This window comes from Rattus norvegicus, chromosome 15 (genome assembly GCF_036323735.1).
Source record: "Rattus norvegicus strain BN/NHsdMcwi chromosome 15, GRCr8, whole genome shotgun sequence".
Classification (NCBI taxonomy): domain Eukaryota; kingdom Metazoa; phylum Chordata; class Mammalia; order Rodentia; family Muridae; genus Rattus; species Rattus norvegicus.
Window position 1 is genome coordinate 61,774,935 of NC_086033.1, and position 24,920 is coordinate 61,799,854.

Sequence of the window (24,920 nt, forward strand, 5' to 3'; positions counted from 1 at the left end):
TAAGCAAATGCCCCATGTTGCCTCCATGCTCCATTGAACTTCCCAGGATCGATCTTCATTTAGTTTTTGGCCTCTGAAAATTCATCACTTTCCTGCTGGTTCATTCTCACATTTACACAGATTAACACAAAAATCTATGCAGCTAGCATGTTTGTTTTCACCAGGAAAGATTGGGATAGCTGGTCTCTCCTGAGAAATGAGAGATGTATGGATTTATGCTCCATGTCATTCTTATGTATTGCCCATTACATGTGTAACATTTCTATTTCACAACTTAAGAATGTATCTCATACATTAAGATGGATGGACATAATTTATAAATGAGCAAAAATGTTACCAGATTTCACATCTTCAAGTACTCTCTGACTCTTATCCATCCTCTGAATGCTATAGACGACATGACTGTGGTACGGAAATGGAAGCTTGTAAGACTGCTGGAACCTTCTGGAACCTCCAGGCATCATTCTGGAGCCTTCTTATTCTAGGGTACGCTCCAAGAATTATGCAAATGCAGCTGGTTAATCTTCGAACCTCCTTGTCTTTGGAACTTTCAGAAGTGTGTTGATTTCATCTTGGAGGTGGTGGCTTATTGTCGTTTTAGTCTGTATTAGCAACAGCTGACCTGGCTGCTTGGTCCCAGCATCTGGTGAAAAGCAATAGCTGCATCTCCTCCCATTTGCTACCCTTGAGTACTGCAGTGACTACAAGGCTCTCTCATTTTAAAGAAAGTTTTTTAAGTTGAAGATGAGACTCATGATAGGGAAGCACTTGCCTTTGTTAGATTGATAGGACCTTGGTAGAAGAAGCCATTTTTGCCAGTTGCTGGTTAATGTCCTGGTTGGGAAGAGCAATAACCTCATTAATGAATTATCTCTGACTTACAAGACAAATTTGACTCATTTCTTTCCTTAAGAGATAGTGTCATTGATTAAAGGTGGCCATTAGTGACCACGAATAAATGCATCAGCTCACCATTTGAAGACGGTGGCTGTTTGCATTTTCTGCTAGGAAGCAAACAAGTTCTCTGGATCAATCAGAATGCTTCCAAGGAATCTAAAGAGAGGTCTTCCATTTCCAAATAACTGTTAGCTAAGAAGGAAATGATTTAACACACAGTAATGGAGGTGCATCCTTGGAACTCCTGGATGGGGAGTTTAGTTTAGTTTGCTAACTCCGGGTTAAACGGTGTGCAGGATGTGTCAGCAGTGATCATCCTGTTGAACATGCAAAGCACAGGCATGGAAAGATCCACAATCGTGAGTCTGACTGCAGCAAAGCACTCAACGAAAGCTCCAAAGCCAACTCGGGATCTATCACACCAATTTAGTGACTTAAAACTAAAGTCAAATGCTAATTTTTACAAAAAGGCATCAAAGTTTTGTTTTTGAAAAGTCGACTGAACTAGGTCGGATTAAAACTCAAGCCTATGCATTATTAAAGTAATTGAATTGGGCTATCAAAGTATCAGGCTGAGGTTGAGTCAGAATTCCATATGTTCTTGATTATAGATAAGTTTCTCCTTTATGAGCTAAATTGGGCTGGTTGAGAGGGAATGCCAGTTTCACTATCAGATGACGAAATGATAGAACTGGTCCAGAGAGCCTTCAGAGGGAAGGTACAGATGTGCCCGAAATCCCAATGTCTATCTGACTCTCCTGGGCTGACCATGAGCTATCAGCCCTTCCTTAACTTGCTGTGCCTGAGTCCATCTCTTCATTCTGTGAGGTATTTGATTGAATTTAGGAGTGGTCAGTGTCACCAGCCATAAGCTGACCTATGAGGGAACCAATTGGCTGAACTGACTGTGCCACTTCTCTGGGGGCACAGAGCCACATCCTGCTGGCTGTGCTTTTTTATGAATGGCGGAGGAAATGTTTGCAAAGGACGCGGTTCCAGTATCCCCACCAGCTGTGCTGTCTTTTCTGGGTGAGGCTGATTGCTTTTGGCCCTGCTAGTGCAGTGTTTTCCATCAAGCCAGTCTCAGCTCTGCGGGGGTATTTATTATGTGCCATTTTCAAAATAAAAGGGACGCGGAGCAATCATCCAGCAAAACCATAAAACATTTTATTATCCGAGACGGTGAGGGGACAGGTTTGACATACAACACTGGGAACGGCAATGGCCGAACAATGTGGTACTAAAGTGTGATTTAATGAGGCTTGGAGGATTTAGTTCAGTCAGAAAAGTTCCACTCTGTCTTGGGCATGGGGGAAGCTGAGCTGGCATGGGCACCTGGATAAGCAGTGTCTTGCTAGGTAGGGCCTCAGATAGCAACTGCTATGTGCCTTGTTGTCCCAGGCAACCATTTTCAGGGCGACTTCAGTGATAGAAACTTCTGGCTGATTTAGTGGACCCCAAACTTGGCGCAGTTTCTTGGTGGCTTCCGTTTTACAAGGCCAGCAGTAAATCTAACAAAAGCCTGAATTCATTTCCCTCTATACCCATTGATTGCCAGCTGAGCACTGCATGCTGTCAACTTGACTTGTTTTTTTCTTCTTCTTTTAATTCCATTCCACTGGAATTGAGGTCCTTCACCCTCTCATTAAAGGTACTGTATCATCTTGGGCAACATTTTTTTTTAATTTCTATTTTTCTTTTAGGGGGAAAAACTCATTAGCAGATGGTGGCTGGTTGTCAAGTCAATCATTGTCTTTGGATTTAATCGTACATATCTTTTGGATCCAGCTGAGTCGCATCTACCTGCTATGCTTTTTTTTTTAAATTGGGTTGGTACAATATAAGCCTTTGAGTCATGAAGATCATCTACTCACTGACCAGCTTAGGTGTCACTCCATGGTTTTCTGTATTGAAGTAGATGTGGAATATTTCTCTAGAATGTGTGGTACCATGAGTTATGTGGGGAGGATTAATGGGCGTGTAGGAAAGGTAAATTCATGAGTTCTTCTCCTAAAGAGGCAGATGATCTAGAACAGTGGTTCTTAACCCCTTTGAAAATGACCTTTTTTTGGGGTTGAATCACCCTTTCACAGGGGTTGCATATCAGAATATCCTGCATATTGGTTATTCGCATCATGATTCAAAACAGAAGCAAATTTACAGTTATGATGTAGTAATGAAGTAATTTATGATATGTATGAGAAACAATATTAAAGGGTCAAAGCATTAGGAAGGTTGAGAACCACTGACGTTGAAGGCAGGACTAGACAGTAGACAGTGCACATGAGTGAAGGGTAAACTGACATCACATTATTATTTAAACTCAGGGGAGATGGCCTTGCCTCAAGCAGAGGTTCTTAAATGACACTGGGTAACAGGGTTGCCTGGAATTACTCGAAAAGACAGTTGATTAGGTCTAGCATTTGAGGCCATGATTCACCTGATCTAGAGGGCATATCCTCCATTTCTTAGAGAAACTTCCACAGGACCGAGAGTGTATGTCACTGCCGAGGAGCCGTATCTTAGGAGAGGCACAGCTAGGTTTTGAGTTGTTTGCTTTGAGAGTCAGGTTCTACTCTGGATTTTGTCTTTCTTCAGGTTATGGGGGCTTTCTTTTGTATGTATGTATCTCAGTTACAACCCCGCCATTTCTCTATGTAATTTCTTTACAAATCTAGTCATCTCAATAGCCGGGGCCATCAGAGTGCGGTCCATAGATGCTTATTGAGTGAGAGAGTGAAATGCTGAGCTGCGTGACCTTAAGCAAGATGCATGCAATCTGCTAAGGAACCATCCGTTGTCTTCGCATTCATCAACATGGAGGGAAAGCTCAGGACGATGCTGTCTTTTCCTTACCTTATAAATATTACATGCGACCCAATTAAATACAGATATCTTTCTCTGGCAACTCTGGATTCTTTTAATGACAAACGTACAATACAAATTCTAGGCATTCTCAAGGACAGTTGACCCCAGAGTAATAGTTTTTGTTCTAGCTTGTGTCAAGTAGGTGAATTTTGATGAACTTCTAACAGAGCTGTTTCTAATAAAGTGTGTTCACCACTGTCATCTAATAAAGGAGATGGCTGACTTAAAAAATATCGTGAACCTATGTAGGCCCAGAGTCTAGCAGAAAATATCAGTTCAAGAGCCTGAAAGTGAACCAGGGGTGGTGTCTTTTCACAGCTCTTCCATGCCTCTGGCGTCATTGGTATCTAAGTAACTCCTCTCATTACAACATCTTTTTCAAACCTCCTTTGCAGCTGCATCCATTTATTTGGTGAAGAAGGAGTAAGGAGATTTGTATTTCCAAGAGACCTATGGTTAGGACTCATCTTTAGCGACAAATTAACTATTGATGCCTTTCTTTCTTTTTAATATTTTTCTCTGTGAATCCATTTAACTGTCCTTGCGAACACTTCCCTCCGTGTTGTCGTAAGCAGCCTTCAACATGGTGAAAGCAGGATCCCAGGAAGGAAGGCCTCTGCCTTTCGGAGCACACACTGGCTATTTAGGTGCCATAGATTTTGTTTTACAGTTTTCTGAAATGCAGGCTCATTTGTTTGAGATCTCCGGCTCAGAGCTGTCCTTGGCAGCCTCTCAGTCTCCCTGGTGCTTGCTGTAGGCTGGGCTGAGGGCTGACCTTCCTCCATGGCTACTGACAAGAAGATGCCCTCTGCCTTATGTTTAATTAGCAGATTTTCTCTTTGGAGATCAAAATTGCCTTAATTTTTTTTCAATTTGGGAAAATCAAGGCCCAAAGGACCTCAAAAGCCACTCTACAACTGGCTCTGTCCCCCCCCCAGAGTTGGCTTTTTCCCATGGTGCTTCTATTTACTTTGAAAAACTAAAACCCTGAGTTCAGGCTGTTGTTAGGGAAACTTTAATCATTTAATGTGAACCCAATTCCACCATTTCCCCTCTTCTAAACATCTCTGGGGAGAGAAAAAAAAGTGTCACATGCTGGTGGTTAGAACAAAGGAATTTTTGTTGTTTTGTTTTTTCTTTCCTAGTGTAAATGGAGACTATGTTATGACAAGGCAGGTTTTGTCAAGACAGCAGATCATAACCAGGGACAGCCATGTTAGGGAGCTTTGGAAGGAGCGGTGTGGTTAGTCCCAAATCCTTCCGCAAAGCATCAGGCTAGAGACATTTCATAATGTCAGGGTGCTTCAACTTGTACCTTGCCAGCAAAGTGATTCTGCATGTCAAATCCTGAATTTAAATGAATGTGAAGCTCTGTTGAGAAGCCTCACTCCTCTTTGCAGCCACAGCTGGGCAGCCACTAGAGAGTTTTCAGGCTAGACATGTTTTTCCCCAACATCTGTCAGCTTAGCTAAATCAGAGCTCCAAATGAACAGTGTAATACCCAAGATCATTATCTGGATTTGTGACACTCCCTCCCACTTCTCCCCAGAGGATGTGGGATTCGAAATGAAAAACAACATTTGTAAGGGATCAGGAGAGGGAGGATTTTCATCTTTATTATTATTACCACTAATAATGCATTTTCATTAACATGGTTTTAATAGTATGAAACAAGGAAAATGAAAAATGCCCCCTCTACACTGATGTGCTCTCCAGTGCCCCTTGCATAAGGTACTGTATCTGCCACTCATTCAATCCAAGATAAGCCTATTAATTAAGCTCATGCCTACAGGTGCAGTCCAAGCAGCTATAATTTTCCGCTCTGAGTTAACTGAAAACTTACAGATGGTCTCTTGGTTTAATCTGTTTTCACAACATTCGAAAAGATATGGTCTGACTGCCAGGTAGAAGGAGAGTTCATCTGGTAATCAGGTCAGCAAGTATTTACTGAACGCTTACTCGATGGTCATGTCGGTGTTATTGTTGTAGGGGATGTGAGGTGAAGAGCGATGCCACTTTTAATGAGAAAACATGGCCTGGTGGCCAAAGAACAGCATCTGAAACGTGATCCCATGTGGTTTACAAACCCGAAGGCTGGCAATATGGTGCAGCAGGTAGAAGCATATGTCACACAAGCCTGAGGACCTAAGTTCAATCCCTGGACCCACAGCAGAAGGGGAGAATCAACTCCACAAAATCGTTCTCTGACCTTTACACGTATGCCTCTCTCTCTCTCTCTCTCTCTCTCTCTCTCTCTCTCTCTCTCTCTCTCTCTCTCCCTTTCCCTCCCTCCCTTTACCTCCCACCTCCATCCCCCTTCTCCCCCACCCCCATGGAGAGACAGACAAACAGAAGGGAGAGACAAAGAGCCAGATATACACGCACAAATAATAGCATCCACAATAAACCACATATAAATAAAGATAAGACATAAAAAAGAAATCCAGTTTCACAGTTTTAAAGTGGCACATTTGTGTTTCTCTGTGTTACAATAGAGATGTTAACACTTTAGGATTTGCTTTGGCTTGAATGTGAAGTATTTCCCCCAGGCTTGATTCTGTGTCGAATATTTGCTCTTTACCTGGTGGTACATTTTGGGAGGTTCTGGAAACTTTAGGAGGCAGACCAAGGTAGAAGAATTAGGTCACTGGGGGACAGCCTTTGTGGATATCTTGTCTACAGCCCTTCCTGTCTTGCTCTGCTTCCTGCCTGGCATGAGGTAAATAGTCTCCCAAAGCCATACTGAGATGTTCGGCCTCACCACAGACCCGGAAACACAGAGTCAAGGGACCACAGGCTGAAACTACCTGAGATCATGAGCTAAGACAAATCTTTTCCCCTTTAAGTTGTTATTACAGGCTTTCTATCACAGCAGTGAGAAAGGGGACATAATCTAGGATTGCTGTGAGCATTAGCAACATTTGTAGAGCACCTGCCACATTGGAGACAAGCCAGAAACATCGTTTTAAGTCAGCATGCTGCATAATATATTATAATTTAATCATAGTATTGGTTATTGAAGTATGAGGAAGCTGGAGAGAACATTGCCAGCATAACTAAGGTAGCACTTAGAAATGACAGACTTGAATTGCTAGAAGGGAGCCTAGAGGACGTCCAACAACTCCATGTACCAACACAGAGACAGGTTCGGATAAGCTGCCCAATAAATTGCTAGCAGATGCCAGGTTGGTCTGTACGTGTGACCCTGCATGGAGATGGTGCTGTGGGATATGGTAGTTCTCAAACATGGTGGTGAGACTTTTGGAAAGACGAGCTAAAAGGTGGTCTGAGGTAGGGGGATTGAAGTGAGGCCCAGAAATGTTTTCTTAGTAAGTTCTTGGCTTCCAGGTAAGGTCATTGTTATAGCATAAAGCACCTTGAACTTGGAGTCTCAGTTTGACAATGTCCCTGCCGCCCACTTGTGTGATCTGAGCAAGTCAACTCTTCTGTTCTTCAGTGTCCCTTTCAAGAATAGGTGCTCGACTCCATTGTTTCAGCTTAAGCCAGTGCATCACTCTTCTCATTGCTGTGACCAAATCCCTGGCAAAAATAGTTTAAGGGAGGAAGGGTTTATTCTGGCTTACAGTTGGAAGAGATCGTTACAATATGGCAGAGAAAGCTGAGTAGCAGAAGCCGGATGCTGGCTGCCCATCCTGCAACTCTAGTCAGGAAGCAGAAAGAGAAAATTGGGCTGGTCTGTAAAATGTCAAGTCCCTCCCCTGGGGGGTGACTCCCTCTCTCTTAAAGGTTCCACAACTGTCTCAATAGCACTACCAGCTGGAGACCAAGTATTCAAACGCATTCCAGCCACAGCAGCAGATTGATGTTTGGAAAAGATCTGACTCTGTTTTTGGTGGTGGGGAGGATCTGGCATGACTGGGAGGGAGAAGGGGAGAGCCTAGCAGGGTGGAGGTTTCCTGGAGAGATGGAGACAGTTACATACTCACATGGTCAGAGGACAGTTCAGTCTGGAGAACTCTGTGAAGTGGTACACGTTTAACACTTGGCTCTAGTAATTCTCAAACGGTATCCTCTGGAGCGCTGGCTGTAAGACATGCTCTGAAAGAGATCTCTGCATTAATAAGTTTGGGAGATTCGACATGCAGTATTACGGTCTAGGAGACTCATGGTACACATCCAGGGCTTTGAGGAATCCAATTAACCTTACTTAGTCTGGAATGTGTCACATTTATTTGGTCACGGAGTACTTAAAAGCAATAACTATCAATTAATGTTCCGTGGAGCACTTTTGGGAAACACTATTATAGAAAACAGGGAGTCATTATGAGTTCTGTGTTCAGTTTTAGAGAACTTTTAGGGGAACTTGGGGGAAGTGATCATTAGGAAGAATATTTAAGAAGAGCAGGAAATGAACTGGAATCTCTCAGTTTAGAGAGGAGAAGCCTTATGCAATCCATTTTTACTTGTGTGAATTGGTATAATGAGGAATTTGATTGATTGTTCTTCATATTCACTGAGCATAAAGCCAGAAGGAATGGGCTTAAGAGTTAGGCCTAGAGATTTAGGGGGAAGAAAAAAAAAAGCAGAAATCTTTCTGATCAGGGATATAAAGTAGAATAGCTTATCTAGGGAAATAATGTAATTTCCCAAGTCTCATCCATTTCGTGTAATAAAATCAGGAGGATAGACTAGATAAAAAGTCAGCTTCTCTCTGTATTTTGTGCCTGTCTGGGTACCCAGGGGCCTGAACACTTCATTTGGGAGCCACAGAGCACACAGAGCACCCCACTAATCCAAGCAAGGATCTAGCAACCTGAAGAATCTCCATTCTTTGGGGAATTTGGAAATATCCCAGTATCTCATCCAACTTTCCCCCAGAGCAAAGCTATTTTCTGCAACAATCCTGCCCAGGGTCTCCAGGAATGTGCTGGGCACAATTCCAGTGCTTGGGAAGCCATTATTATTTTAGGCAGGCCATTTCATTTATGGATCACTTTAATTGTTAGGAGGCTCTGACTTATCAGGACCCAAAATATAGTTAACTGTGCCTTCTCAATCTTGAACACTTACTTGGATTGGATTCTGCAAAATATGCCGGCTCCCTTTACCCATGGGACTTTTCTATACTAATTCTTCTTTAAGATAAGGAGCCCAAGTTCTTCCTATAAATATTCTAGTTTGGGAATGGCCTTACAGCATAATGCCCAAAGAACATGTGTTGATCATGGGAACTTGTACATCTGTGATGGATACAGTCTTAATTGTCATCTTGGTTGGGTTGAGAAATGCGTTGGATATGTAGTAAAGCATACTTCTGGAGGTGTCTGGTGGTATTTCCAGAAAAGAATCTTGGCAACTCTAATCTATCAATGAACTCCCTTGTTAGAGTCAACACACGTTCTCATTGGGAGGTAATGAAAAATAGGAGGTGAGGAATGTAGGTCACTGGGAGTCTTTGTGGCTATATGCATTCTTGTCCTGTCCTGTCCTGTATTCTATTCTCTCTGCTACTGGGTTGACATAGTGTGATTTGTTGTACCCTCCTCACCTTGATGGACCATAGCCTCCAAAACAGCAGTCTTGTTATAGATTTGATAACATTGATGATAAAATGAATGCAAGGTCTCTTTCTGGTATGAAAAAGGGGTCATCTATGTAGGGCATAAATATGGAACCAAAAGATCATGCTCAGAGAATTCAGACCATGGGGTCTGAACTGGTAGATCTACTTGGTCTATGGGAAACCTGCACTAATATGAACACAGTTGGCCATATAATGGAACTCTCAGAAAATGAGATTTGTTGAGAGTCTTAGGAGTTCAAAAGGTTCATTGACTTGTTTATATATCAACTTGACATAGGTTAGGGGTCATCTGGGAAAAGGGACACTTAATTGAGAAAATGTTTCCATTAAATTGCCTGTAGGCAATTATTTATGCCATTTTTCTTGATTAATTATTGACATGTGAGAACCCAACCCATTGTAGGTGTTGCCTTCTCTGGACAGGTGGTCCTGGACTGTGTGAGAAAGAAGGGTGAGCAAACCATGAAGAATAAGCCAGTAAGCAGCATTCCTCCATAGCCTCTGACTCGTTGCTTCTAGGTTCCTGCCATGATTTCCCTCATTGATGGAGTATGTGTATGAACTGAGAGGTATAAAATGAAATAAAACCTTTCCTCTGGGGTTGGGAATTTAGCTCAGTGGTAGAGCACTTGCCTAGGAAGCACAAGGCCCTGGGTTCGATCCCCAGCTCAAGAAAAAAAAAAGAACCAAAAAAAAAAAAAAAACCTTTCCTCCCTAAGCTGCTTCTTCCCACAAGTAGTAGAAAATCTAACTAATGGTTTTACTTAAAATTTCTAAGTCATTGGTGCTACGATGACAGCCATGTTCCAAAAGAAATGAAAGGTGAAGATACAGGTGATGTCATAGCAACCCATGACTCATCTTCTGGTACCTACATAACCATCATAGAAGTGGGAGATAAGGTTTCATGCCATACTGTTGGGGTAGGCAGGAACACCTCAGTGTCTCGAAAACAAAACAAAACAAAAGAAACAAACAAACAAAAAACAAAACACTGCTCCATACTACCTTCTGGGACCATCCTTGGTCCCCCTAGATCTTACCAGCTGGAAACAGAAACCAGATTGTGTTCATTTGTTCAATTCGTTTCCATTTCTAATAGAGAATTTCATCAGCCAGCTTTTGTTTGGCAATCATGTCACGCAGTGAACAAAAACACTGTTCTCACGTACACACTACTATCAATTAAAATGTTCCACATGTTGCTGTTAACCTTGAGGTTTAGCATGGGGTTTGCATTAGTTCATTTCACATCTAATTTTATTTCTGGGAGTTTATTAATGTTGGTAAGCTCACTTTTCCTGCAGTGTGTGGTGTTGCTTCTGATTTGGAATGACCTTCCTGTTTGAGAAACATGTCTTCTATTTCTTCCCTAATGTTTTTGGACACATCCACCATGGACGGCTGAGGGAGAGGGTTCTATGGGATGGTATTAGAGAATCTGCTTGAGCAAGACACTGGCCATTTAATCAGCTCTTTGAATAGCTGTCCAGCCAGCGGCGTTTCTCTCATAGACTAGGACTAATTTTCAAACTATTGTTTTGCCTTTTTGTTTATGGAGAAGGGGCTCAGGAAACATGTTGATCAATATTTAATGGCTGCACTATTCTTTTTCCCCCCTGGATACTCATATGAATTTGAGTGATATAAAGTCAGAAGTACTTTGATACAGAGTCAAGAAGTATGCTGTACATGACAAAGATTTAGCTGCCTTTCTCCATCCTATTGCCCATGCCCTTCCAGTTATCAATATGTGCAATAGTCCATTATGTAACATGTCTCTAACACCACAAATTCTATTCAGTTTTCAGACCGAATTAGCTAACTTAACTTTTAATCTTTCTTTCTCTCCTCCTCTCTCTCTCTCTCTCTCTCTCTGTCTCTCCCTCTCTCTCTCTCTCGATGTGTGTGCACACGCATGCGTGTGTGTATGCCTCATGAATTTCTCAGCTCTGTTTTCCTTAATAGGCCACAGCCACTGAGCCTGTGACTCCTGACATCCCATTTCTACCTCTTGGGGAGCTTGCTCTCTTCACTTGGTCTGACTAGTGTCTACTCTGCTGTTAGTTGAAGTCTTGTCTCCTTCATGAAGTCCTACCCACATAGTCCCTCTGCAGTGGCTCCCGCCACTCAAGTGACTTTGATTGGGGACCATATTCTCTGGACTTGGTGGTGAACTGCTTGAGAGCTGAAGCTATTTCTGAGTGTATCAGATGCTCAGTTCTTGCCAATTTAAGAATAACAGGCTGTGGGCTCACAGAACACAAGCATACCCAAGGGGCCTTTGAAAGATCTCAGGTTTCTCTGTTAATATTTGGAGGATGGCTCGAAGCAAGTAATTGCTTTGGTTGGGGGAGGCTTTAGTCTCCTTCTCTGTTAAAAAAAAAGATGATTCAAATACTGAAGGCTAATGCAATGAACACTGAGTTGAAACAAGCAGCCCTGACCCATATTTGCCAAGAACCCTGGGAAGTGTGCTTAGCCAACTCGCTTCTCCCAGTCTCAGTTTCTGTATTAGATCCAGAATTGGACTCTGCAGTGAGTACATGTGGAGTTGAACACTGGTGGCCATTGAATACATTGCTTCATGCCCCAGTGTCCTTATTTACAAATTCCCCATTACTTGGCAACACTATCGTGTGGCCTAGGTAAGCCCAACTCAGTAACAAGGAGACGAGGCACCAATATATTGAATGTGAGACTACATCACTGGCAATGTTGTTGTAGCTCATTATTCTCTCAATACACATCCTCTAGAAGGAGGACATGGTTCAAGGTCATGATGCTTGTCAATGGCAGAGCCAGCTTCCCTCTCACTGTCCCTCTAAGCCCAGTGCACTCTGAAGCTCTGTTGTCTAGTGTCTGATGGGAAAAGCCCCCTGCACCTCTCCTGGGCTGAGTCTGGCCCTAGGATGTCCTCAGCTGTAGGACAGGAGCTAGTGCTGATGGGAGGAGGCTCGCTGGCCTGCAGGACAGAGATCTGGCTATAGCTGGCTGGCACTGCCAATGTGGCTGGCATGAATCCCTTCTTTCACACTCCCTTCAGAGCAGAAGCAGCAGGCTCAGAGGCATCCAGGCAGTGTGCATGGTTTATAAAAAGCCATCAGGAGCACCATCTTGGGACTGCAGTCATTTATCCGCACTTTTTCCTTGTAAAATGTTACTGACTGTTTTACACCAAGGGCAGTTTATCCTGAATGGGATGCTCAGGCATTCAATTCACCTCTACTTTTTGCCAAGTCTGCTTTTTCACCCTCCCCCACCTCTTGCGTCTGAAGTTATATATGGTTCTGAGAGAGGAAGCCATTTTCTATCTGAAGGGGAGAGAAAAAGAGCTGACGGCTTTAAAGAGAAACCTTTCGTCACAGGAGAGATCATTTGGCTGAGGAGATACTCCTTTGCTTTTTGTTTGTTTGTTTGTTTGTTTGCTTTTGTTTGCTTTTGTTTTAAATGGAATCTCGCTTCAGTAATCTTTTGATTTTCTGAAACTGACCTGCTTTCTGGTCTGATGTTAAGGACTTTGTAGAGCTGATCACTATCAGCTTACCTTGTTGGGGTAAACGGAAGCTAGATATGATCAGACCTATTTTTCTAATGGGAAAATTGAAGCCCAAAGAGGTTAAATCACATGTTTAAGACCACAAATGAAGGGTGCTGGTATGAGCAATTGCCTTAGTAGCCGGCTTAGTGATAGGGAAAGAAGGGAGGAAAAAGAAAAAAACCTTTCGACTAGGCACCCTTCCTCTCCCAGTCTGGCTTTCTCCTGAGTCTCTCCACAGTCTTTGAAAGTGCCCTTTTTGCATGCAATTTGACAGTGAGTCTGAGTTTCCATGACATTAAGCAATTGGCTGAAAGTCACACTTAGTTATTTCGAAGTAGGTTTCCAACCCAAACCTTGTGAGTCCGGACTTGTCTCCTCCCCAGACCCTCCAGCTGCCTTCATTAGTATCCGCCTCTTGCCTGCACTAGAGTTCGCATAGCATCTAACTATAATGGATTGGTGCTGCAGAATGCCAGGGTATTTTAATTTATAGAAAAGAATAATGGGGTTCAGGTGAATGCCCTCCTCGGTATATTCTCTTTGGAATGAGGCTTAGCTTTATTGTCCTTTCACTTCCCGTTAGTTCTAGCTAAAGTGATTCCATAATGACATATAAACCCAAACATGAGTAATTGATGGTGGCCTCAGGAGCTGGAGCAGGATAAAACCAGACTGACTCGCGTCTCCAGGGTGAAGAATTAACATTTATTGGTTTAGTGAAATGAATTTATGTCCCAATAAAGCGAGTTACGGACTAGACAGTGATTTAATGAGGTGCCTTTTATAAAAAGAACAAATATGAACTTCGGGGCCTGGGTTAGATTGTAACTAATATGTCACTTGCTGAACCACTTTGTAGATATATCGGGGAAAAGTCCATGATATTTCCTTAATCCATGCAATTTGTGTTTAACCTGTTCTGTCTGTAGAATTGGAAGTCGAAGGGGAATACAGTCCACATCTCCGACCTCTTGAACAGTGCATTTATTCATCAGTCCCATGAGAGAACCTGAAAGTCCAAGAATAAAGATGAAGACAAATGCACCAAAAAGGAAAATAAAAGAAATACTAAAAGTAGGTGGGCTTGCCACCCTTTAAGGCTCTGAGGTCCTGGTCTTCAGGAAGCAGGTGAGGTCAAAGGGCAGAGAGTAAAACTGCCTCCAGGGCCTTCTTTGGGGGAGAGGCTGAGGCTGAAAAGGATACAGAGGCTCCTTACATTGTCATTGGACAGCTCTTACTGCCATTATAAGCCAAGAGCGTTTCTTTTCCCCACTCCCTTCCCTTATTCTTCATATAGACAACTGAGGGATTGGTTGGCTTTGGTAATAAACTGCAGGCATCAAAGCCCAGATGTTCCAGACTCTTCCATTTTGTGCCCTAGATCCAATCCACCAAGAAATCTCATTGTCTCTACTTTCAAAATGGCATCCAGAACCTGGCCACATCATGCCGTCTCATAGCTCCCTCCCAGGCTCACTGACCTGTCTTTCTGCACAGGTCAACAACGTCTTAGTTGATCTTCCTGCCCTTGTGTCTGATTCTGCCTGGAGTGGCTCTGTTCTTTCATGTGTACCATTTGGTCTTCATGTAGCCAGAGAAGCTGGGGTCTTCCTAACAGAATCTATCCCCTTGTGTTAGATTTTTCACCACCATGACAAAATACCAGAGCAGAGCAACTTAAAGGAATTCATTTTGGCTGATGGCTTCAGAGGTGTCCATTCACTGTGGCTGGGAGGGTACGGCAGAGCATCACAGTTCCCCCACAATGGAAGTGTGTGGGAGATGTTTGTTGAATGAATAGATGATAAATTTGCAAGAAAGCAAGAAAGCCATCCTGAGAAATTTTAATACTAAGAAAAAAGAGCAGGACTAATTCAATTTTGTTCTCATAGTCTAATCTTTTTTTAGCTCAATTTTCATCACAAGTTTTATTTGCTCTTTAGTGCTGGAAAAGAAGACTTATCAAATTGGCTTGAAGATATATTTTCTACATCTCAGGAGTTTTGAGATCTTGTTAAAAAAAAAGACCTTCAATCAGTTGAAGAGGATTTTTCATTGGAATAATTATGACTGAACCCTCTTACTTGATCATATTAGACAGTTTGAATTTGAAATGAGGTGTAACAATATTAGGAGAAATGCAACCTCTCATGATGTCACCATTGACACTGACAAAATATTTGAGCACCCACTCACTGCAGAGCACTGGAAGGAAAAAAAAAACCTGAACACTTTGAATGCACTGTGCACACATCTGTGCCAGATGTGCTAGTTGGGGAATTTTATGTTCCTAGTACTTGGAAGTAAAGGCATCATATTTCATGCATTTAAATTACTTTGTGAAGAATGCCTCCTATGTATAAAGTATGGTCACCAGAGAATAAAGCAAAAAGCAAATGTGTTCGACTAGATATGTCCTGCAGCATCTGGGATTTTTTTTAAACACCTTTTCAGGCACCAGGCAGACTGCAGTTGCTATCCTAATTGACATCCGTGCTGCACTGTGCAGCTTACAAAGCACTTCCATGAACTAGACCATCTCACGTCTGGTTTCTTTCTGCAGAAGGTTTGCCAAGAATATGGTCTCAGTGGTGCACTGAGAATATGGTCCTGAGAGCTGTGGGGTTTAAGGTTGTCTGGGTGGGGATGAAGGTCAGACAGTTGCCCTCATGATGCTGTGGTCAAGACAGAGATTTCACAGCTGGGCTATCTGGTGTCAGGTTCAGGCCTGACTTTGCTTGATGGTGTCTTGACTTCATCAACTGGATAATGGGTTGATCCATGGTAGGTTTTCATATACTGTTGGGAGGAAGAGGGACGTTTAGAATCACAGAGTGTCTAGAATGACCTCTGGCATGTGAGAAGTTCCCATGTCAACTGTCAGAATTAAGGACCAGAGCAGGACTTGCTTGACTTTCACCTCTCCTCCAATTTTCTTGTCAGATTGTTGGAAGAATCTCTCCTAGAAGTCATTAAGTTAGCTATATAATTCTTATTATTATAAAGGGACAGGGCCATATGCAAATCAGATGAAAACCTTGAGTCTTTTAATAATATACACATTTCCGTGCCTGTTCAGTTTTCCCTATGGTTTCTGAGTTGATAGCTCCCAAATTCCTCATTTAAGAATCTCTAGGTTAGAACACACTAGGATGCCCAGTTTGAATCACTGTTCCTCAGACGCTAAGTCTCAGATGTTTCTGTCCACACTGGAATGAGTTATCTGATTTTTCATCAGACTCAATGTAGCCTTGGCATATCCTTTAAGGAACATTTGTGAACTGACTTGATGTAGGCAGAGAATAGGGAAACAGTGGAACAGGTATTTCCAGACCCTGGATTTTGGATATAATTGACTTTATGTGGTACCTACCCTCCTCATATCCCCAAGTCTCCCTCTCTGCCTCCTTCCAGGCTCAGTCAGCATCATTTTCCCTGGGGACCATAAGCTGCCAAGAAGCCCCGAGAGGAAGAGAGACTTCCGATATGAGCAGATTACAGTCGACACTGGAAAGCCATCTGACAAAGGGGAAGGCACCACAGAGACAGAGCTATGTAATTGGTTGTCAATATATGTATTTCAAAATACAGTCTCCAGGTATCCAACTTCCCAAGGAGATAAAAAAGAATCTTTCAGTGTGAAGGCTTGTTACATCTCAAAGAAAGCATGCTGGTACTTTGCAAGGACAGAGCAAGAAGGCAACAATCCAGAGAGCTGTACAACATAGGATTTCTCTGACACCTTGTCCTGTCACAGCTCGGGGGGGCTTTAGATTTTTGTCTTCTGTCTCTTCCTCTTTTGCAGCTTCCCAGGGTGATGCAACCAAATCCATTGCTCGGAGTTTTCTGTGAGGCAGCAGCTGTGTAGTTTGGCCAGATCCACTCTGCAGAGGAAAATGATGATCTGATTCTCCATGTTGCCTCTGTCACTGAAAGAGGATAATAATAATAATAATAAGAAGAAACATGTTTTTCTTCGCTCTTAGGGACTTGAGGCAGGAAATTCATTAGATTTGACTATGAGGTGTTTGAAGCACTGGCTGGGGGAGAGGCTGAGCACTGTTGGCAAAATTAGGTTCTTGACCCACCCTGGAAAAATGAGTGTTCCTCTGTCACCAGGGACTGGGTGGGATGCCTCTATTCTCCAGCGCTTGGTGGTGAAAACAGCTGTCAGTTTAACTGACTCACTCTGTGAAGACATCAGAAAGGGAGACAAGATGCCTCCCTGGCCAAAGCAAAATGGGCCTCCTTTGGGATTATTGTCCTAGGCACTGGTGAGAATAGATGAGGACATCATGTCTGGGACCAGGCAGTCAGATACTTGAAGCAGGATATCTACCTGGAGCCAAAACAGACAGGTACCCAAAGGCTTAGAATAGTGACTTTCTTTTTTTCTAGCTCAGAAATGGGAAAAACATATGGACCCTAGGGTTCCCAGTGTGTGGTGAAGACACCGTAATGGCTTCTTTTGTAGGTGGCTGTCCCTTTTTCCAGAGCAGAGAGTGATTTGATATTCCTACTGGGAAAAGCACAGACCAACCTTGACCCAAGAGTCTTTCACTCACTTATTCACTTAGTAAGTATTGATTGGGCATCAACAATTAGCCACTGTTCTGAGAAGGCAGAAACAGACTGAGACAGTTAAAGACCTCATTCCCAAGGTATAGCCAGTTTAGCTGGAAAAGCAAGCAACCATCAAGCAAATAATTTCCCCTTCACCCTCACCAGCATGTGAACTCTATCAGAGCAGATTTTCTCTCTCTCTATTTTTTTTTTTAAGATCCGTTTTGTTCACTACTATATTCCTAGGACCTAGACTCGGTACTGAATGTCTGTCACCAGTAGGTGGTTTGCTAAATACTTGAAAAGAGAAGGCAATTTCAGGTGAGGCCAATAGAAGAAAGGAACCTGAGGGTGGTTAGAAGGAGATGAAGTGGATAGAGAGGGATGTTGTTGTTAAAATATAAAAATAAAAAAAGTATTGGTGTCTTTTACCTCCCTGGGTCCTGCACTGCGGTGCCCAAGGTATCTGCTAGATATCTTGGCGGAAACACATCCCAGTTGCACACTTTCCTACACTCAAACCCTCAATAAAAGAACACACAACACTATAATCTTAGATCCAATTGATAAGATATAATTGCCCACTTAAACATACAAAGCCCGGTACCATCCATCCCTTAGGAACATTGATAACCTGTAAATACACAGAGCAGAATCTTAACATCACCTGCCTCTGTCTCCCTTTCTCCTACTCTCCTCCTCTTCCTTCAAACTTCTCTCTCGACCATCCTTCCTTCTCCTCCAATGACAGGCCTCCTTCTATCCTGTACCTGCCCCTCACCTGTACTTTACAAATACAATGGGGAGGTTCTGGTGAAGTCACCCGATTCCTGAGTACTGACTAGGCAGCTGTCCTTGGGGCAGTGGAATTAGCATCCAAATACAGATAACTTCAGGGCAAACCACAACAGAGGGAGATGATGGAATCCCCAGTTCCTCTCCTCTTACCCAATTTGTAGCAAACCCTGCAAGACTGTGGTGAGAGTTTGGACTAGAGAAATAGATTCTAAGCACAGCAAGTCTGCTTAGTAAATACTTTTACTTATTTATTTTTTATTTGTTATTTCTCAGTATGTAGGTATGTGTGTGCCGCGATATGCATGTTGGAAGTCAGAGACATATTGGGAGACTTTCTCCCCTTCCATCTTGTGGGTTCTGGAAACTGGACCCCCATTGTCAGACAAAGGTCATTATCTGCTGAGCTGTCTGGATGGTTCCTCTCAGTTTATACTCTAAAAATCCCTGCTGTGAAGTTGGGGGTGGGGTGGGGAGCAAGATGGGAAATCAGTTAGGAACTTTTCCTGTGGTCCAGACCAGGATTCTTGATGGTTGTTGCAAGCAGGCTGGGGAGGTCAGGTTCTAGATGTGTTTTTGAGGTAGAACCAATAGAATTTATTAATGGGAGGAATGTGGAGACTAAGGAAGGAGGAGTCCAGTGTGACTCTGGGCTGTTGGGTCTGAGCTTACAGGTAGATGTCAGTGCTCTTGGGAGAGGTTAGGATTAGGCTCCTGGAACCCTGGCATTGAGGGTAGATGGGATTGGCTAGCCAGGGAGTATGTAACCCTAAAGTTAGTTTTTAGGGTTGTATCTTGAAGGCTTACCAGGGCATTTTGGCCAGACTTGAGGCAGGGTTTATATATGACAAAGATGGGTGGGATCCAACTTTCCAATCAAATATTTAAAAGGAAATTTTAAATTACAGCTTTAACTTGAAGGCAATGTTTCTATGTTAGTCCCAGGGGCTAAACTCAAGTTGTCAGGCTTGGTAGAGGGCACATTCACTCACTCAGCCATCTCATGCAGGCTTTGGAAAAAAAGGATTTTTAGTATTGAGAACCTAAAATATCTTCAAACCATGGTTTTAGTTGTCCTGTCCTTTTAAAAGGTAAGCATTATTTTCTCTAAATGAATGCTTATCAAAAACCCAATCTATGAGGTAATTTAATTATTCTGACAAGCCCAGGTCATCTGTGTTTGGCTTTTCCTTTCTTATTTCTTTTTTCCTGTCCTGTCTCTCCAGGTGTTCTCACAATAGCAACAAAGATATCTTCTTCCCACTTACTGTTGGATTGATGTTGGAAATCCTGTGGGTACGGATTCATTCCGTTCACTTAAAAAGATCTTACTCTCCTAAAACACAAACCTCACAGAGAAAAGCACAGCACAGGAGGGCTTAATTATTGGTCCCCACACATCCTTAGGACACTGACAGAACTGCACTTACCTGCTTCTTTTCTTTTTTAACCCGACCACTGGAGTCAACTTTGGTGTCTCAGGAAGGCTGCTGGATCATGATGTTTCTCAATGAGAGGACTGGGCGGAGTTCTGGTGAGTGTTTGGGGGCCATGTAACAGGCCTGCTATGGTTGCTCGAGTTGGTATTGTGTAGGTTTTTGCCTTCTAGATTTGTTCCTTTACCTCATCTTCAGCAAAGCCCCAGCGCCTTCACTGTCTGCTTTGATAAATTTAGATGAGACATAGTGTCATTTCCCCATGTTTCGGGGCAATGATGTCATGTTGCTTTTAGTGACAGGTACATTCAAAAGGGCTTGGGTCCTCTTCCATATGAGAGATTCATTCTAATGGGCAATGAGACTTCGACCCTCTCCCCCATTTACAGGATGTAACTGTCAAGAATAGACAGTGATTCTCTTAGCCGGTTAACATTAAATTCCCAGCTGCTGCGTGTGGTTTTACCTATGGTGGAAAAGGGAGGGCTCCAGGAAATAATTGCTGACCTGGTGGGCATTTCATGCTCCTATTGTACCTTTCCTAAGGAGCGGATGTAAGTCTTGGGCATTTACCCAGCATGTAGCACATCCACATAAGATTGTGTGCAAGAGACCAAGGAACCCTGGAAGCTGCACCTTTAGGACAGTGATATGCCTGGAGACCAGCTATGAGGCCTCCAGAGAAGCCAGGGCCCCAGCAGCCATCACCGCTGTGGCAAAAGTCAATGGAAATTGATTCCCACCTAGACTGAAAACCGCCAAACAGGTTGACAACGAAGCCCAGGTGACCACCAAAATATGTTAAATACAATGAGTCATAGGGTTCTGGGCTGAGCCTTATTGCTCAGCTGTAAAACGGGACAGCCATATTTCCATTTACTTCTTAATGGATCTCAAACAACTTATAAATTGTTGTATATCAACCCTAAATAAACAGATCTAAATGTGCCTAAAATAAGGGTAGGCAAGATAACTGGGAGAAGATGTTAGGGAACAGAGAACAGTGAGGCCAGTGGCAAACTGAAATGTATTCCATAACATTTGGATGCTACAGATCAACATTGGCCCGTGTGAAACCACTTTAGTTACACGTCGCCTTTGCTTTTCTGGGTCTGTGGATTGAGGCATGGTTATCCTTTATTCACAATGCAGTGGGACATAGGAATCTCCCTGGGGAAGTAGGATGGACATCAAAGGTGGAGGGTGGTGGGGGATTTGGGGGTGGGGAAGGGAACAGGAGGGATCAGCTTGGGGAAGGAGGAAGACAGTACTGGGAGAGACATCTGGAATGGGGGGCCATCTTTGGAATAAACTAGAAACCTAGGGCAGTGGAAACTCTCAGGAAGCTACAAGAGCAACCCTAGCTAAGACTCCCTGTAGTAAACGATGTAGAGCCTGAACTGGCCATCTCCTGTAACCAGGCAAAACTCCCAGTGGAAGGATTGGGGTACCAACCCAGCCGCAAAATTTTTGACCCACAATTTGTCCTGTCTACAAGAAGTGCTGGGGTAAAGATGGTGCGGAAGTTGTAGGAGTGGCCAACCAATGACTGGTCCAGCTTGAAACCCATGCTACAAGAGGGAGACTACCCCTGACACTGCCTGGAGGGCCAGGACCCAGAGGCTGGATAGACCAGAGACCTAGGATAGAACCAAACCAGTCTACCCCGCCACCAAAGAGTCAACAAGATGATTTCTAATGATATTCTGCTATACTCATAGATTGGTGCCTAGCCAAGTTATCATTAGAGAGGATTCATCCAGCAACTGATGGAAACAGAGACCAACAGTCAAGCATTAGGTGGAGCTTGGGGAACCCTTGGGGAGAGGGGGAGAAAGAATTGTAGGAGCCAGAGGGGTAAAGGACATCATTAAAAAATCTCTACAGTTAACTAACCTGGGTGAAAAGGGCTCAACAGAGACTGAAGTGGCAATCTGGGAGCCAGCATGGGTCTTACCTAGGCCTTCTGCAAACATGTTACAGTTGTGTAACTTGGTTTTCTTACAGTGGGAGTTGGGGCTGTCTCTGACTCTTTTGCCTGCTTCTGGGACCCTTATCGTCATACTGGGTGGCCTTGTCCAGCCTTAATATGAGGAGAGGAGTCTAGTCTTACAGTAATTTCATATGTCGTGTTTGGATGTTATCCATGGGAGACCTATTCTTTTCTGAAGAGAAACAATGGAGAAATAGATTGAGGGTTGGGGGAGAGGATTGGGGAAAAACTGGGACTGGAGAAGAGAGAGGAAACTGTGGTCGAGATGTAATATATGAGAGAAGAATAAATTTAAAAAAAATTAAGAATTGCCTCTGTTTGAAGTTTTTGAATCCCAGATGCTGTAAAATAGGGAGGGTGGCCAGCCATTATGCAGTAAATACAGGTGGGCAAGTCTCTTTTTTAATGCTGCCTGTAACAGGAAGCTCCTAATGTATGGTGTTTGAGGAGGCTTCTCCTTCAAATGTCTCCTCCTGGACTCCAGAAACTGAGATCCTAATTAGGAGAACTGTGGGTGTGTGTCCAGGGAGAAGGGTTAGATGAGTTTTATAGGATTAATGGCTTTCATTAAGATGGAAATATATTATCTACACTGATAAACCTATTGATTGTCTTTTGACCATCGGCCCCCAAGTACTTTAGGATAGCAAAAATAACCACATGACCGTGATTATGCACCCCTTTTCTTTGATGTTGCCCCATGACTTGTATGGTGTCTAGGGTCTGAACTTTCAGAGACAGTGCAACAAGGGCCCTATACCCCATAGTGCCCACAGCACACTGGAAACAATAAAACTGTGGGTGAGACAGACATTTCCACATCCCTCTGCAAGGTGGAAATGCTGAAAATGAGGTGTAGCAGGGATCGTGAGCTTACCAGAACATTCTGGGAGAGGAAGGAAGCTGGGAGGATGGAGACATGTAGACTAAGCTAAGGACAGGGATTGGTAAGGAACAAAGGGGTTCTGGTAAGTACCTTTGCTACCTCAGTGGTCTTGAGACTTGAGGTGTTGAGTCCCCACCTTGTCTAAGCATCAGGGAAGCTGACCAAGGGTCACAATCCACAGAGCTGTCTGGGGCACGGCAGGTGGTAGGGTACCTCTGAGGACCCTGTATGGATATTAGGGACTGACTGAGAAAGCTTGGGCAATGTGCCAGAAGGCTAGTGGCCTTCGTGTGTTTGTACAGAGTGATTGCCCTTGGTGGGAGACAGGTGTTTCCCAAAGAACAGAGCTCTGTTATGTTTGCTCCCACCAGCCTCATGAGAACCTTCCTTGGGTGTGAGTCTCAGGCCATTTCCTAAGCTTCGCATCTCAATTCTTCGCCTGGCACCTGCTGAAGCGAGTTATTTCATTGTCAGTGATAATTTTAATAGCCACAGGATCTAATGTTGGTCAATTTGCCCCCAGCATTGGGACCGTTCATTGCAGCTCTTATCAGATGTTGTTAGAGCAAGCTGCTTTGCAACAAAAAACAAGACTTCAAGGCTGGGCTTACAGCAAGGCCAGAGTGGCCTGTGAGAGTCTGGAGGCAAGGATTTCAGCCTGACTCTTAGGTTGGGCAGCTTTAGTGGGTTTTCTTTCTTTCTTGTTCTCCACAGGCTTGCTTCATGTATTTCAACCTCACCTCCCGCCAAGTCAGCACTCAGTACATGGACCCTGGTTGTTGTAGGCTCTGGAACTGCTCAATCATGGTGCTGCTCCCTTAATCCCTGCAGGCCTAGCTCTGCCTACATTAAAAGTAGGGGACATTAAGAGCAGACCCTGAGGTTGCTGTGAGGAAATGTGGGGGTGGCTGAAAGAACATAGGTCTTGGGTCACGTGGCAATTGCTTTAATTTCTTCTCTTCCATTTACTACAGTACTGGATGGTCTTGAGTTTCTAGCAAGTTCCTATGAGCTTGAGTACATAGGAACTTGAGCTTCCCCAAGTGTATAGCTGCATTTAATCATACTGACTTCCATTTGGTACAGGGATGCTAGCCTTCAGTTCAGTTGCTTGAAAGTACGATGGTCCATGAAGATTCTACACAATCGTTTTAACAACACGTTAGATTGTAGTCTTGGGATTTCACTTCCTCTTTCTCTTCTTCATGTGCTTGGCCCATCCTTCAAGTATAACCCCTTCGTGGATATGTAATGTGGATATGCAGATCATTTTGTTAGGTTACCTAATTCAAGCTTTAAAATGATTTTTTCACTAATACATGGAAATGTAAAACTATACATTTATGAAGTATTGTGGGAAGTTTCAATACTTATATGCTTTGTATAATATTTAAATCATGTTAAACACACCTGTCTCCTCTGACAGTTATTATTTCTTTAAGGTGAAATGGTCAAAAATCATATATATATATATATATATACATGTATATATATAAAACATAATTAGTACCTAGGATCATCCCTTTGTATAATAATAAGATACTTACCCCTCCAACGGACCATAGTACTCATTGATGGACCCATCCCCAGCCTCTGGATAACCACCATTTTATTCTCTAGCTCTATCAGATTAATGTTCTAGATGCAGAGTAAGTGTGACTGAGATGGTGCGGTGTTGGTCTTTCTGTGCAGGGCTTCTTCCAGTTAACAGAGTGAGATGAGCCCCGTCTGTGTTGTCACAAAGGGCATGGTTTTGTTTTTTTAATGGCTGAGTGGTCTTCATTGTGCCTATGTACCATACTCCCTAAGCCTCAACCCTGAGCCACATCCAGGCACTCTGGAACTAGATGCCTACTATTACCTTTTACTGCAAAATGATCATCCCCCCCCCCACCCACCCAAAGATGCTTGCCTCAATGGAGGTTTTGGAGAAAAGCAATTGATTTGAAGAGATTCATACTGAAGTGTCAATGGACAGTCAGCCTTTGCCCTTTGCAGGAGAGCTTGTGTGCTTGTTTGCTTGTTTTATTTTTCCTTCCAGGGAATCCTAATCAGTGTTGGAGTTGCCCTGGTGAAACTTCTAAGTGGAGGACAAAGAGAAGCTAGGATTTTAGGCATTGTGGGGAAGGCAATGGTGATGAGGTTGGAGAAGTTGGAGGGTGTTTAATAGGCCCATTGCATCTGACTGCTTGTGTGCTGGTTCAAGTTCCTTTAGACAACATTTGAGTGGAAACCACAATCCTTCCAGGTTCACGTCCAAAGGCAAAGGCTATCCATGGGCACCCACACATTATTCCTCTAGAGGTGAGGGATAAAAAGGTAACCCGTTAAAATTCTTCTGTAGGATTTGCATGGCCTATTGTATTTTCAGAGTTCTTTTTATCCATTAATTAATT

The 24,920-nt window shown here is 43.2% G+C and overlaps 1 protein-coding gene across 1 annotated transcript in view; it reads left to right on the forward strand.

The window, feature by feature from the left end:
• The first annotated feature begins 15,954 nt into the window (after positions 1-15,954).
• The window catches only part of Olfm4 (olfactomedin 4), a 47,885-nt gene continuing 38,919 nt past the window's right edge, over positions 15,955-24,920 (forward strand). Inside the window, exon 1 of the mRNA XM_008770863.4 lies at positions 15,955-19,743. Within this exon, the coding sequence (XP_008769085.1) occupies positions 19,720-19,743 (24 nt within the window). The 5' untranslated portion in view covers positions 15,955-19,719. The remainder of the gene's footprint in view (positions 19,744-24,920) is intronic.